At 36.0% G+C, this 16,336-nt stretch overlaps 1 protein-coding gene across 5 annotated transcripts in view; it reads left to right on the top strand.

Moving 5' to 3' along the window:
* The window catches only part of FCHO2 (FCH and mu domain containing endocytic adaptor 2), a 239,032-nt gene that overhangs the window by 135,090 nt on the left and 87,606 nt on the right, over positions 1-16,336 (top strand). For all 5 annotated transcript variants that reach the window (XM_075067024.1, XM_075067019.1, XM_075067023.1 and 2 more), the window contains exons 9-10: positions 11,598-11,642; positions 13,588-13,660. In XM_075067024.1, the coding sequence (XP_074923125.1) occupies positions 11,598-11,642; positions 13,588-13,660 (118 nt within the window). The remainder of the gene's footprint in view (positions 1-11,597; positions 11,643-13,587; positions 13,661-16,336) is intronic.

The following is a 16,336-nucleotide window of genomic DNA, read 5'->3' as shown; positions in this document are numbered from 1 at the left end:
TTTTTTTACCAAAAATATTGGAAAAAACAAAGAATTGGTGCAGTTTGAAACGTGAAGGAAAATGATTTCAAAATTTTTAGCAACATTGGCTTCTCCTTTTTTTATATCCATTAGATATTAATGTGTTGACAATATTTGATGATTAGGTTATGTATGTTTGTGGTTTTAAAGATAATTTTCTATATTAGAGTCCACTATAGGCACACTCACTATAAATTTAATCAAATACGTTCCAAAATAAGGTAAATTTAATTGTGTATCATGTTAAAGAAGTGAGAGTAGAGGAGGTATTTGCAGAATACACTCAAATTCAGAAGAATGAATGAATGACTAGACATAATCCATGTTTAACTGATGATGCTGATACAAGCAGAAGAATCCCACAACATAAAGATTGTAAGGGTAAATAGGGTTGCAAGAACCTCATCTAATAGATTTGGGGAAGACAGAGAATCCCAGATATTTAATAAGGTAGTCTAGCTAAAATAGTAGATATTTAATTAGTAAAATAGTTTAGTGATAAAAATTAAATAACTCATAAATTACTGATTTTGCTCTTAGAAAAGGTAAGTAAAAACAACAAACCAATAGCTATGGCTGTTTTAAATTCATCTACAATATAGCTGTTTGTTTCTGCACTGCTCTCTGGGGGGTACTGTTACATTATGGTGATAGTCCAAGCCTTCTGAAATACCTGTCACCCAAGAGATAGGAAATGTATTATCTTAATATATTTAAGCATATATCTTGTAGTTCTTCACTATTTAAGTGGTCATAGAGTGGTACACAGCCAAAGTTTGACTCTTTTTATTAGAAAATATTCCAAATATGATTGTAGTGATGGTTACAAAATACGCATGCTACTTATCATATAGCTGTGAAGAAGTGTTTGGTTTTTCCTCCTCATTTCCATAGTCCTGCAATAATTTATCACAAAAAAGTGGTTTTAATTTCAGGAGAGGCTCTAAAGAGAGGAAGTATGAGGAAATTAAAGTGTATTAAATTTAAAAATCTATATTATGCAATATATTCTACTTTCCTAATGAAATTAAGTTGAATTATAGGAAAATAGTATTATCTGTAAGGTTGCGTATATGGTTTAAATTAGTTGGTAGGCAAATGTAACTTTTGCTGGGGGAAATTACATTGTACATATCCAAAATTTAATTGACCTTGTGAGTGCTACAGGGTGACATTTTTCTCAATAGTAGTCTGCTCCTGAATGATTTCTCCAATGAATTAGTCATCAATTTAACATCAAGAGTGCATGTCTTTGAAGGTTTTTTTTTCTTGAGCAAACATGTTTGGCAACTGCAAGTAAATTCTCACTCCATTTATGTTTGACCTCATGTATGTCTATATTACATTGTCTCCAGGAGTACAATCTCACAGTATTTTTCTGTTGTTCCTCCATCATCATAGAGTTGCCAGTAGTATATAGTGACCTTCTGCACCAGTAATTCTGTTTTTAAATACTACATATTGATTTTCTTCATTTTGTCAGATGAAGGAACAGTGGGGCACCCCTTGACCTGTCACCTGAATAGTGTGAAGTAGGAACAGGGAAAAAATGTCAAAGCAGTAGCAAAGTGAGCAGCAAACATTTAGGTATCCCTGTTCCCTGCCACTTGATTCTATGAAGTTAACTCATTTCTGTGTATGAACAGTTGAAAAAGCTTTTATGCAGATTAAATATTACATAAATTGCATCATGCAAGAATTCCCTCCTGTTTTATATACAGCATTTAAATACAAGTGTTCTTGTAAGATAATTACCTATTGATCCACCCACTTTAGTTTCATGTACTCAACTTTTTGGCTTGTCTTCTTTATGTCTAAGGCATATATATATATGTCACCAACTATAACTTCATAACTGCAGGTTCCTAGCTTTTAAAAATGTAGCTATATGTTCATTTTATTGTCTAAATTCTATAATTAAGGTTGAGATGGGTCAGTTGCTGCTGATTTTTTTTTTCTGAAACTAGCCTCCATCTGCACCAAAATCTCTCAGGACATTTGAGGACCAAAGGACATTTGAAGTGACGAGCCACAATTAATGAGCTCTTCAGGTGGACCTCAATACCTTCTGATTAAACGTGATAGTGAATACGGGTTCTCCTATAGGTTCCTGGACCTATTATCCCTAGGAATAAACACGTCCTTAACTATTAGAAGTTGAACTTAACTGCACTCCTTCCTCTGACTGGTAAAGTCTTTCAGAAGATTGTAAAGTTTTAGAGGATTTCTGGTAGCCCTTAATTGGCCCAGGAAGCCTTGTGATCTTTTTTCACCGTACTCTGAAGCATGAGGTATGGGTTGCTTGCTGGGATCATCTGTGTGTATATCACTTAATCAATTATAGGCTAAAGACTGTATTAAGAAATTGGTCATACCATGCAGAGAGGATAAGCTATCAACATTATTCCACAGTGTCACCCTAAATGTGCATTACTTATCTGTAAGGAAGTGTATTTGGAATAAAGTATTCCATTACAGGCTTTCAATGGCAGCCTCTGCAGATGCAGCCTTTAGCAGGTGGGTCATACATGATGCAATCTATAATCTTTTTGTTCTATATATATATATATATTTTTAATTTTCATAAATTGCTGTTGAAGTTTCCATTATCCAGGCTGGCATAATCAGGTCAAATGTTGAAAGACAGTGAATTCTTCATCTTTCCAAGTCTATCTTTGTTAGATATCCCAGTATGTTTTTGAAGTAGTGGTCAAGTGTTTTGACTGTAATTTTTCTTACATAGTTCTTTGGAGACCAAATGAGAAATAACATATTTTTATTTTAACTGAATGAATCTAGTCAGTTGCCTCCTTTGGGTTTAGTGGAGTAACATTACAAGACATATGTGGTTCCCTGATCTTCACTTGCTGATAATAAACAGTTTCCTAAATTCTAAACTAGTTTAAGGGAACTAACTCCTGCATCCTAATCCCAGCCCTGAGACTGACTTGTATAGTGAAAGTGTGTAAGGTACAACGTCCTTATATATTGATTTCTTCATCTGTAAAAGGGAGGAAAAATGCTAAGAGTCTTCTGGAAAATAGTGCTGTATAAATTATTACTATTAATTATAATAACGTTATGCTCCATTACTGCCCCCTGTCCCTTCTTGGAATGATGGGGATCCTTGTCCCAATAATGTGACATTTTTCTTCATTCAACATGGACAAAAAGAGAAATTCCATGTAGTTTTTCAGCCTCAGTGAGAAAGTTGGCTGAGTCTATGAGCGTGGGGACATTAGGCACTCAAGCAGTTGTACTGTTGGGAACCACATAGGAATCTAGATGAGGCAGTTGTGTGTTTCTGTTGGATCATGAGGACAGGCCCTGGTTACATCTTTCTTTTGTTCGTTTGATAAAATACCCACAAAAATCCTTTATTTACACTTTTTGAAACATTTTCTTATTTTTAAAATGTAATAGAATGTAATTATAGCAGCATTAATTTTCAAAGTTTTTCCTGCCATGTTTGTTGTAATGTTTCTTGTTTGTCTTTCAGTTAATTATATATCTTTTATTATATGTCCATTTTCAGAGATGAAGTGCATCGGCTGTAGAGTAAAATATATATTTTAATTTTATTTAATATATTTAGCACCAAGGTAATTGCTTAAGGCCACTTGACCCAGGCAGGGTAAATACTGTGTTCTAAATACATTTTCTTACAGATAAGTAACTCCTGTTCATCTTTACATTTCAGTTGATCATCTCTGAAAATAAACTTTTACTAATTGGGCGTTCTAAAACTAGTTGTTCTAGAACAGAATATGATTCCTTCATTATCTGTTTATTTACAAATGTGGAAACAGATTTATCTTTCATTTTTCATCAGACAGGCAGTTAAAATGGAATGTTGCTGTTAAAAATGCTACTGTAGACAAACTTATTTTGCATTTCTGGTGTCTCAGTTTGAAAACTTTGAATTTTTTGTTGATAATAAACATGAAATAGCATCAGATGATAGCAAGCAAAAGATTGCTTGTGTGTTTGTGTACACACAAAATTGATCTTTATGATCCAGCTTAACATCTAAGCACCAAGAGCAGTCATTTGTTTTGACAGCAGAATTAATTGAGGCTAAAACAGTTGAAATTCCACTTGAATCAAGCTGTTCATTAGGAATTGCTCTCTGGCTTTAGTGCTGTCAGAAAAATAACTTGTCCTGCTATGATTAAATTGCAGAATGATGGTCGGTCCACTGCATTCAAGAGAGAGGTTGAATAAACTTTCTACAGTGAAAACAATTCAAAAGTGACATACTGCAAGGGGGGTCAGAATGTGCATTGATATCCAGCTGAGCTGTCAACTGGCACTGAGCCAGGCACGCAAAGCTTTGCCATTTGAAGTGGCATGAGAAGCATATGCAGTTTTTTAAAAATTGTCCTCCTTTCATGCATGATTTCATGTCAAATAAAAAAAAAAACTTGTTTTCTCAAAAACAAGGATATTGTCCTATCACATTGGTAATTACAAATATCTTTGCAATTTTTTCTTTTAATTTTATAAGTTTTAGGTTGATGAAAATTTTAAAATGCTTGTGCATATTGATGCGTTTTATATAAACTGATTGTGAAGTAAAGCTGTTTTTTTGCAATGAAGTGAAATGCAGTTAATAAAAGAATAGATAATTTTAAGTAGAAAAAGTAATATGACTCTTCAATTTTGATTAATTTTTTTAGCTTGTTGGGATTTCCCAGTCTAAAGTATACTTACAAGAGATCTCAAAGGCTATTTTTGAATGTGCAATATAATTATATGTTTGCCAGCAATATTGAATTAGTTTTTGAATGATTATTTGCCTCTTTTATTTGTTAAAGAATTACCGTGTGTGTGTGTGTGTGTGTGATTTTTGGGGTGGTTTTTTTGTTTTGTTTTTGGGGTTGTGTTTTTTTTTAGTCTAAGTGATTCTATCCCACTAACCTAGTTGAGGTCTTAGCCAAAATTGTTGTCTTAGCCTCTCCCGCACAGTATATTTTAGTGACTTGTTGTAGCACCCTGGTCAACCTGGCTGACAAGAGACATAAATGTCTTCAAGGCCATTAATGTCACTTCATAGATTAATTAGGTAGCATGTGTAAGATTGTTGTCATTTAAAACCCCTTGCATCTGTTCATCTCCCTCAGAGATGAAATGCATACTCTTTAAAGTATTCCTAGTATCCACTAGACAATGGACAAAGAATTTTATTGACATCGTTTATTTCCTTTTCCATTCAAGAATCAAAAAGTAAATTATACATACATCATAGCAGTTGCAGATTTTTATACCACTATTGAGCATTATTGTTTCAGAGAACAAAGCTGACCTGGCAGTTTTGGAGTGAGATTAATATTGCATTATCTTTGGCCAGCCTTCTCTATCTTTTTTAAGTGTCACAAATCTCCATGCATTCACACACCTTTTCTAGCTAGAGGACAGGCAGTAGATACTCTTATATGCTAGGAGTGATGTCATGAGTTGAAGCCACTTACTGTGGCTTATTAATTTATTTATTACAAGTAGTATTAATTTATTTCAAGTAGTATTTGGTTAATTTCAATAGAATTTGTACACTGTTCTGATCACATTATCCTACCCCTTCAGTCGTCCTACTGACTTCCCCTTTTCCATTGTATCAAGTTCAAGCTTCTTGTCTTTTATAACTCAGCCACTCTCTCCTTATTTGCTCTAGCCTAACTGATGTATTGCTCCTGTCTTTCCATGCTGTTAATGCTCCTACTCTAGCCTTATACACCTATTAGCTTGTTTCTCCCACATCTGTATCTGTGCCTTGCACGCTGTCCCCTTTCTGGAATTTTTCTGGAATGTATACCTAGAAGCTTTCATTACCGTATCTTGAAACTGTTTTCTGATTAAGTGCGGATGGGATAATTTATACAGAATTTCAAGAGCTTACATATTTTGAAGCCCTCTCCTTGTTACAGGATATGCATCGAAACTCCCACTGATATCAAAGTAATTAGGATGCATATCCTATGGCAGAGTTGGTAACTAAAACTTTACATTTCTCATCCTTCTGCTTTAAAGGTTAGAGAGAGTGGTGAGCTATAGTTCAGCTTATTGTAAATGTGATAATTTTCCTTGATGTGTGTGTTGAAACATTTTCATTAAATTATATATGGACTTCCATGATCAACCTAGTTTGAATGGCTCATAATTTTCTCAAATATCTTACCTTTAACCTGAAACTTTCTAGATGTGGCCTCAAATTTTTTTTAAAGTTGACGGAAAATCATTTGTAATTTTTCAACTACAAGAACAACTCATTCTGCTTTTTTAAAATCCTTTTTTTAATATTTTTTTATTTTAGTCTGGCTGAAATTTTCTATCCTTGTTACTCTGTTTTCCACAGTGTGCATCATGATATTATCTACGTGCTTCTCAGCTAGAATAGACCTATGTGGTAACTTCTTCGTTAGACTTTTTTTAAAAATTGAAATGATCTATGTTGATAGCATTCATTGGGTAATAGACTCCTGATTCGTATTTAGAAGGAAAGACAAGCAATTTCCAATATACTTTAGGCCATTTGTGGTACATCATTTCTGCTTAGTTTACAGGCTACATCATTATGGAGTGTTTTAGAAATATAGTGTTTATTAATTAGATGAGTGTGCACTTGTATTACAATTACATTCCAGAATTATATCAGTGTGTGTTGTGTATATATATATTTTACTTTGAGCAATTGCAGAAATTTAGCACACTGGTTAATAGTGATTAATATTTTTGTATTTTTTAATGAAACAATAATTAATACAATATTACTATTGTAAATTTTAAAAAATCCAAGAAATGTAAGTAACTGAATGAATTTAAATTTCTCCTAGTAATGTAGCTTTTACATTTTTTGACTCAATTGTTAAATACATTATGTTCATGGATTTAATGTGTATTTGTCATATAATAGAATGTTTGAAGCATTTCTGTAGTTAAGAAGGATTCAGTTCAAGCCCCCACCACTACCCCTTTTTCAGTAAAACCATTGACTCCAGGCTGAAACTATCCATGCTTGATTTGACTGAGAGATAATTCAGGGACTTTTTGCAAAGTGTGAAATTTAGTTCAACTGTTAGAGTTATCAGAATAAGTCCAAAATAAATGCAAATTACAGATTTTTTGTGTGTGGAAATAGCTCTCAAACAGCTTCATTTTAGAACCTGGAACTGACCAAATCATAAGTCCATAGAGGAATAATCACATGTCTATTTAGGAAAAAAATATTTATAATTGTTAGAGATAACAGTATTCAAGAATGAGAGTGTGTGTCTGCAGTTAATTTTCCTAACGTTTGGTGTTGCACGCAAAAAAAAACAAAACAAAAAAAATACACTTAAAAACATTTACCAAATATTCTATTTTGGCCACTTCCATTTTCACAATGCTTTAGATTATGTAAATGAGAGAACATGTTTTTGCCATTTCACATTTGATGTGCATGGGGAAATAGGGTTCCTCCTCATTGACGTGAATTACGTTTCCTTATCTTAACGGAGCCAGAAAGGAGGATATTTCACTTCTTCAATTATAATACAGTGAACTTATTTTCCTATTCATGTGTACTGCAGTAGCACCTAGAGATTCCAAGCAGGGATCAGGACCCAGTTATGGCACTGATTCTGAAGACTTTGGCTAGCCAATCTGCTTCAGGAGATGGTTTAGCCCTCTCAGTACCAATATTATATCCTGTACCTAGAAACAATCACTTTTTCTCCTTTGGATGCTGTGGTGGATAGTGCATATTCACTGTTAGATCGTTGGTGAACACCAGTGACCCTGGTGACACCCAGGGTCATTGGTGTTAGCGTGTGCACCATTGGGTTTTATAACCAATGGAGTTTGTGCAGCTAGGATCTCAGTTCACCTTCTAAACAGAAGTATATTTATATTGAGACTTCTTCAGCCTTCTGTGGTGACCCTATGTAAGCTTCTTCCTTTGTCTTCTATTTACTCCTTGGATATTGTGGAGTTGTTGTTATGGATTTCTATCTGCTTCATGGTGAGCAGGTGAACACATATACATCAACATCTCCATAACGCCTTTACAAGAACAGGTGAAACAATATGGACTCCAGTGCCAGTGCATGCAAATGACTCTCAGCTCTTCCTAGCCTACGCAACATATGACAAAATCACTGCCATCGAGCTGGACACATGCTTAGATGAGATCAGCTCACGACTGAAGAATTTCTGGTTGAAGCAGATCCTAAAAAAGAGGAAGGTTATGTTGGTTGACAGAGGAAAGCATTTTGAGGTTTTTGTAGTCACAGTACAGGCTCTATGAGCTGAAGATGCACAAACACATTTAGTCCAATACACAGTTTAGGTGTGCTTCTAGATTTCTCATTGATGTTAAGCTGTCGTATAGTAGTGTTCATACATAACACCTTCTACTGTGTCTGATTGCCTAGGAGATAGCGATCTGTTTTGGTGGATGATGATCTGGTCTCAGTTTTTCATCCTTTTGTAACCCCTCTGGCTATACTCCAGCAGTAGTATCTCTTCTTGCATCCATTTGTGCACTATATACACTTTGGTACATTCTAGTACAATAAGTAGTCCTCCTCAAGATACCCAAAACAGGAGTAGAATCGATGTTTAAGTCTATTGAAATATCAGATGTATTAGATTGTGAAACCATTTTCAAAGGCAGGTGGTGACAGTTGGGATGGATGAAATATAGAAACCGTGATGGGTTGTTAATGAATTCTTAAAGTGTTTAAATGTGATATCTTTTCTAATTACAGTATAATTTTCTATATTATACTGCTTAAAAAAACCTGAAACTTGCAGCATGCCTGTCTTAGTCCTGGGGGAATTCTGTGCCAAAAATTTTTAAATTCTGAGTACAATACAGTATTTTAAAATTCTGCAAAATCTGCATATTTTATTTGTCAAAATATAATAATGCCAGTTTCAATTTTGGTAATTTATTTCAAAATACTTGTCAGCAAGTATGACTGTAACAATAAGGACAACAAAAAAGTTTCAGGATTTTTTTAAATTTTTTTTTGACCAATAGATTCCCTACTAGGCATATTAATACAGAGCTTTGGGTAATAATTCATTCAAACTACAATACAGAAATGTAATTCTCGCACCCCTCAGAAGCAGTGCAAAGTTTTGGGGGAGTCGGGGTAATGGAGGAGCTCAAGGACAGGGAAGGAGCCTGGGAATGAACCTGGAGAGTAAATGTTGAGTGTGGATGGGAGAAGTATGGAACAGATTTTTTGCGGGGAGCATAGGGGATAGTTGGAGAGTCTCCCCCATGCAGACCCTGGATCAATGCTGTCATCCCACTAGCTCCTATGCAGACCCTGTGGGGCCCCTGGCCCCACCCCCTTCTTGTCCTCATTTAAGAATGACTCATTCATTTTGTAATGAGTGCCAGTCAAAACAGGTCAAAAAATGCTCTAGAGCACCACTAGTCTTTTTTGCATTTTTTCTAATCTAGATCAAAACATTCTGAAAGATGCACAACTTGCTTGTATTTCTAACACAGTGAAACTCAAAATACCACAAAAAGGCAGTCTCAAAGTATTTTTTATTATGATAGCCTTTTTATAGTGAGAATGGAAACAACTTCTGTATTTAAGATTGTATAAATGTTTCCATTCTAACTCCCTGTTTTCAGTGACTGTAACTGAGTTTCTACAGGCTTGGATCTCTACCTAAAAGTGATAATTTCTTTTGAAGTCTGAGAAGAAGGAAGATTATTTGGTTTGAGTATAGGCTTTGAAAACAATACTTTTTGCTACTTTACACATAATATAACTATCATGTGTGTTCATAGACACATACAGGGGTTGGGCCCATTATAATAGGCACTGTACAAACACAGAAGACACAGTCCCTGCCCCCAAAGAATTTAGGGCATGTCTACACTGCAGTATAAGCCCAGAGTTAATGGGAATTGCATCAGCTGACCCATGTTGGGAAACCCTGGGCTTGAGCATCTACATTGTATTTTAATGCTGTGTTAAAACTTTTCTAAACTGTGCTCAAGCCTAGGGCTCTGGCATTCACACCAAAGTGTGCAGACCCGAGTCAAAGTAACGAAATCCCAGAGTCCCTAGCCTGTGCCCGTCCCTTCCCTGAAATGTGGCCACTTTATCTCTGAGAACTGTGGTGCACTGTGGGAAAGTTTTATTGCCTGGCCTACACTTGACCAGAAGCACTTCACTTTGTGAAAGTCTTGATCAGTTCATTCTCCATTGCAAACCCAGGAGGCTCTCTGATAGTGTGCTTGCAGATCAGTGATCAGACGAGAATGAGTTAACGCTGACCTGAGCTGCTGCAGTTTGCAAAGGTGGTGAGAGTGGCTTCCATTTTCAATAGAATGGGCGGCACATTGTTAGGATAGAGAGGAATAAGGAAGTTGTCTGTGGAATTGTGGGATACTTCTGGCAGACTCTCAGGACCCAAGTCAAGCTGATTTTCGTCTACCTTGTAAAGCAATAGGTCTTAGATCCTGGGTCCTGGCTTAATTGGAGCTTGGACCCTTCAGCCCTGCAGGGTCCTGGGACCTGGGGTCTGTACCCTGGATAACAGTGTTAGTTGCAAAGAGGGTGGTCTCAAGCACAGGCTTACATTGCAGCGTATATATACCCTCAGTGTCCAGGACAGTGAACACCATTATTAAAACGATACTGACCACTTGAAATCTATACTCTGATTCAAACAATGAGTTACAGATAATTTAAGTATTGCACCTGTCCTGATGCCATCTGGTATTTTTGTCATGTTTACAATCTTTTCTCTATTTTTAAAAATATTTTTCTCTCTGCTCTTGCAGTATAAACCCAAACAAAACTATTTACCATCAAAATAATTGACTCTTCAGGGTAAACAGGAGAGCTAACTACAAACAAGGAGCTGTCAAATGCACAAAATAAAGTGGAAAAAATAGTGAAGAATGAACTTGACTAAAACAGATTTGTATTCCACTGTAGTGCTGGAGCCATGTCTGTCTTTCCCATTGTGACTTTTCTTTGCATTTCTCTTTTCTCATTAAAAAACATTAAAAACTTAATATTAATATAATATAATATGCTTGCAAATTTGAATATACAGTCAATGAAAGGTAAAAGATTAGGTGTCCTAAACACAATGTTAACTTAGCTACTTTGAATGTAACATACATTAAATTGTACTTGCAATATTCTAATTGGTAGTCACACACATTCTGTATGGATCTTGGCCATGTAATAATGTTTCCCCTGATATCTGAATATTCAAATTTGAAACCTTACTATCATGTTAATTATTTAATTATATGTTCATCATTATATGTGTATGGTTGTGCAACTTAACTGATCACAATGCAGTTAGGGGTGTCTGAGTTGTAAGTTGCGTCTTAACAAGACTATCCAGAGTTAGGTGGTATCATTATCTCACCTACCTTGTCTCTCTAGTATGCTGAGACCAATACAGCTACAACAACACTGCAAACTAAACTATCCAGTCTGTTTGGAAGAAAAAGATGCCACTTTCAAAACACCTCAGAAAATGTCTTTTAAAATTGAAGCTAATAGCTAAGTTAGATTAATATTAATTTTCAGTATTCTTCCTTTAAGGCCTTATCGAATTTGAAGAATGCAACACAGCTAGTGCAGTTGAAGGTGAGTTCCTGCAGTAAAGTTGTTGCATAATTTCTTAAATGTCTGCTTTAGGTGTATCTATATAGATAGATAGATATTTTTTTAAATGATGTGTGTGTCGATTAAGAAATGGAACCCAGGGTATGAAGGGTATTCAACACGGTAAATAAAACTACAAGGAGTCCGGTGGCACCTTAAAGACTAAAGATGCATCTGAAGAAGTGAGGTTTTTTACTCACAAAAGCTTATGCCCAAATAAATTTGTTAGTCTATAAGTAGCCGCCGGACTCCTTGTTGTTTTTCTGGATACAGACTAACATGGCTACCTCCTGATACTTGATATTAAAATGTTACTCTACTTTTAAATCATTTGAAAGGCTAATAAGTAATTGATATTTTTGAGTAATGCATTATTTGTTTTAAACTGACATTCAAGAAAACATCCAATACCACTATATTACAGTCTTACTATACAGTTGCCAAGGGATCAAAATGTTTCTCATAAACAGCTGCACTTTCATCTGTAACCATTTGATTGTGATCCCTGATCTGGCCCTCTGTTACTAGAATATTGGACCTCAAATGATTGGAAAATTTACAAGTATTAAAGTAAGTTGCCAAACTACAATGGAAGGACAGTTGATCAGGGAAGCACCATTTTGAGAACTATAGTCTCACACCATAATATGAATGGTTTAGGTTGATAAGGGACAAGAAAGCGAGTGCTTTCTGAAATAGATTAGAACGAAAATGAATATCAGATCATACATTGAAGAATTATTATTTCTCCTGAGGGAAGGGATTCCATCAGTCTGCCTCCTTTTTATTTTATAATTGGCTGAATTGCAGCTTCCTGATTAAAAGAACTCTAGTTTTCTCAGCCAGAAAATTTCCAAGACTGGGGAAATTCTTCTGCTGAATCCATGCACCTAATGTGCTACTAGTAAGGGGAATATTGTCATTTTGTAACGTTGTTTTCAAACTGGCAGAACAGTTGTTGACTTATTGTTCCAGATATCCAGATTATAAAACTGCCTTCCTAAAAACACAGCTTGCTTCAATTAAGAGGATATTTGGGAAGACTGGAATAAAAGGCATAGTTTTGCATCCTACCTAGCTGTTTGTGGAGGCATATAGTCAGTTCCATATTTTCAGATCTGTGGAAGTATTAGTCAGATATGCTTCAGCATAAATCCAGGAGAGGAGTAGGTATGGCAATGAGTCTGATATGGTGTCTGATTGAAACTAATTTTGACACATTAGATCATTTTAAAATTAAACTTGTAGTAATTATGCTTGTAGCTTGTACAATTGAAAGTCATTTTACTATGCAGAATGTATTTATTATGATACAAAGGACTTTAACCTTTGGAATAGTTTTTATTCAGTTCCCTCTTTTTGTTGTAAGCGTACTGCAAATCTTTTGACTCCACTAATTTAGTTCCAGGTTTACCATGGAAGTTAGACTGGTTTTTGTCCTGGACTAGTTATTAGGGTTTTGGCAGTTGAATACACTAGGTGGTCTGTGGTATTGCCCATTCCATACTTGTGATCCTTTATTAATACGATATAGAAAACTACAATAAGACTCAGTGGCGTGTCTTCTTATTTTATAATGCATTTTTTGTAGAGGAATCTTCATGACATTTAATGCTGCATTGTTAGTTTTACCCATTCTCTCTGAAATGTCCACCGTCTTGCATTGGTGTGAATAATAAGATTATGGATTCATTGAGCAGTATCCATCAAATCAACTGTAAATCTTAAATAACCTCTCCCCCAAATTAATGGGGAGAGGGAATCAAAAACAAATCTGAGCCATTTAAAAAAATCCATTTATTGAAAATAAAGCATTGAATATGGACATGAATATTATACAGAGAATTGTGTTCATAAATGTATTATCTATATTGTTAAATACAAATTCATCTTGGTGGTCTTCTAATGATAAACATTTGTTCTGTAGGGATCAAACCAAGGAAAAGAAAGGCATTTGGTTTATCAGGAATAATAAAGAAAGAAAAAGATGCAGAATCTGTGTAAGTAGATTTCAAACCCGGAGCACTGAGTCGTAAATGAAAATGGAACAGCGTAATTGTGAAGATAAATATTTAGCTAATGTTTGTGACCAGAAATAACTTTACAAGGGATATTTAAAGGCACACCATTAACTTGAAAAGGATCTTTTTCCCTGAAAAATGTGTTCCTCTTTTAGATGCAAGTAACACGCTTAGGGTTACTGTAACTGAAAGAAGTTAGTGGGGGAAAGATTTTGTTTTGTTTATTTTGTGCATTTGACAGTACTTTGTGTTTCATTGTGTGCTCTGCATAGGTAGACAGACATCTTTGTCCTACAAATCATTAAGCACCTAAGTAACTTTACTAACTAGAGTAGTTCCAAATAAGTCAATGATTCTACACACATGAGTAAAGTTATGTGTGTGCCTAAGTGTTTGCAGGATCAGGGCCTTAGTTTCTCTCTTTCTGAAAAGACTCTTATAAGCAACAAGAGAAGAGCAGAATAACCTTTAACCACTTTTTTCAAGGGAATTGTTTTATCAATATGAGGAATTAAAGGATGTTCTATCAGTGCATTTTAAAAAAATTCAAGTTGGTGATATCCCTTTAAGTATGAGATAATTATGACTCATACATTTCAAAGTGTTTGGCATGTGAAGTTTCTAGAAGCATAGAAAAATAAGATTTTATTTTGGAATGAGACAAGGAATTTCCTTTTAAAAAAAAAATGAATTCATAAATATTTGCTGTATGCTTATAAGCAAAAAACCCCAAGCCTTTTTAGACAAAAATTCTGTACAGTTTAAAAAATGTTGACAGGGCAAGTAGGTGAAAACTTTATATACAACCAGACATAATATGTAAAATTGTTGCCAACATACGTTGTGCCTTCCTTTCATCTACTTTCTCGTAAAGAAGCCATTTTAATTCCTTCTAGCTTTCTTAATGTGAATGGGGTTACCGAGGTTCTGTAATTATTAATCCTCCTTGAATTTTTTGCCAATAGAATTATATTTTGACATTAACTATGGTTTATTACTTAAACTAATCTCAGATTCCGTGTTACTCAGTTGTTAAGTTAGCTTGTTCTGAAACCAGGAATCTCATTTCCTTGGGGAAAAAAAAACAATGAGGAGTCCTTGTGGCACCTTAGAGACTTACAAATTTATTTTGGCATAAGTTTTTGTGGGCTATAACCCACCTTTTCAGATGCATGGAGTGGAAAATACAGTAAACAGGTATAAATATGCAGCACATGAAAAGATGGGAATTGCCTTACCAAGTGGGTGTCAGTACTAACGAGGCCAATTCATTTAGGGTGGATCTGGCCATTCTCAACAGTTCATAGAATCATAGAGTATCAGGGTTGGAAGGGACCTCAGGAAGTCATCTAGTCCAACCCCCTGCTCAAAGCAGGACCAATCCCCAACTAAATCATCCCAGCCACGGCTTTGTCAAGCTTGACCTTAAAAACCTCTAAGGAAGGAGATTCCACCACCTCCCTAGTAACCCATTTCAGAACTTCACCACCCCTTGAGTGAAAAAGTTTTTCCTAATATCCAAGCTAAACCTCCCCCACTGCAACTTGAGACCATTACTCCTTGTTCTGTCATCAGGCACCACTGATATCAGTCTAGATCCATCCTTTTTGGAACTCCCTTTCAGGTAGTTGAAAGCAGCTATCAAAACCCTCCTCATTCTTCTCTTCTACAGACTAAACAATCCCAGTTCCCTCAGCCTCTCCTCATAAGTCATGTGCTCCATCCCCCTAATCATTTTTGTTGCCCTTCGCTGGACTCTTTCCAATTTTTCCAGATCCTTCTTGTAGTTGACAAGAAGGAGTGAATATCAGCAGAGGGAAAATTATTTTTGTAATAACCCAGCCACTCCCAGTCTTTATTCAGGCCTAATTTGATGGTGAACAGTCTTCCTATCTGAGTAGGGTGACCAGACAGCAAGTGTGAAAAATCGGGACAGGGTGGGGTGTAATAGCAGCCTATATAAGAAAAAGACCCAAAAATCAGGACTGTCCCTATGGGTACATCTAAACTACCTGCCGATCCAGATCGATTTATCGGGGATTGATTTATCGTGTCTCGTCTAGACGCAATAAATCGATCCCCGAACGCGCTCCCCGTCGACTCTGGAATTCCACCGCTGCAAGAGGCAGAAGCGGAGTTGATGGGGGAGCAGCAGCTATTGATCCTGCACTGTGAGGGCGCAAAGTACGTCAATCTAAGTCGATCTAAGATACGTCAACTTCAGCTACGCTATTCTTGCAGCTGAAGTTGCATATCTTAGATCAATATCCCCCTTCCCCCAGTGTAGACCAGGCCTATAAAATCAGGACATCTGGTCAACTTGTATCTGAGCCTCCCAAAAGCTCCTAAGCAGGTTTCTGAGGCCTGGTCTACACTACGGGGTTAGGTTGAATTTAGCCGCGTTAGGTTGATTTAAAAATGAATGCATCCCCGCAACCAACCCTGTTCTGTTGACCTAAAGGGCTCATAAAATCGACCTCTGTACTCCTCCCCGGTGAGGGGAGTAGTGCTAAAATCGACTTTGCTGGGTCGAATTTGGGGTAGTGCGGACGCAATTCGATGGTATTGGCCTCTGGGAGCTATCCCAGAGTGCTCCATTGTGACTGCTCTGGACAGCACTTTGAACTCTGGTGCACTAGCAAGGTACTCAGGAAA

The sequence above is a fragment of the Chelonoidis abingdonii genome, chromosome 6 (genome assembly GCF_003597395.2).
Source record: "Chelonoidis abingdonii isolate Lonesome George chromosome 6, CheloAbing_2.0, whole genome shotgun sequence".
Taxonomy (NCBI): Eukaryota; Metazoa; Chordata; order Testudines; family Testudinidae; genus Chelonoidis; species Chelonoidis abingdonii.
Note: the sequence above shows the minus strand (reverse complement) of the source record. Positions and strands in the feature narration are given on the sequence as shown.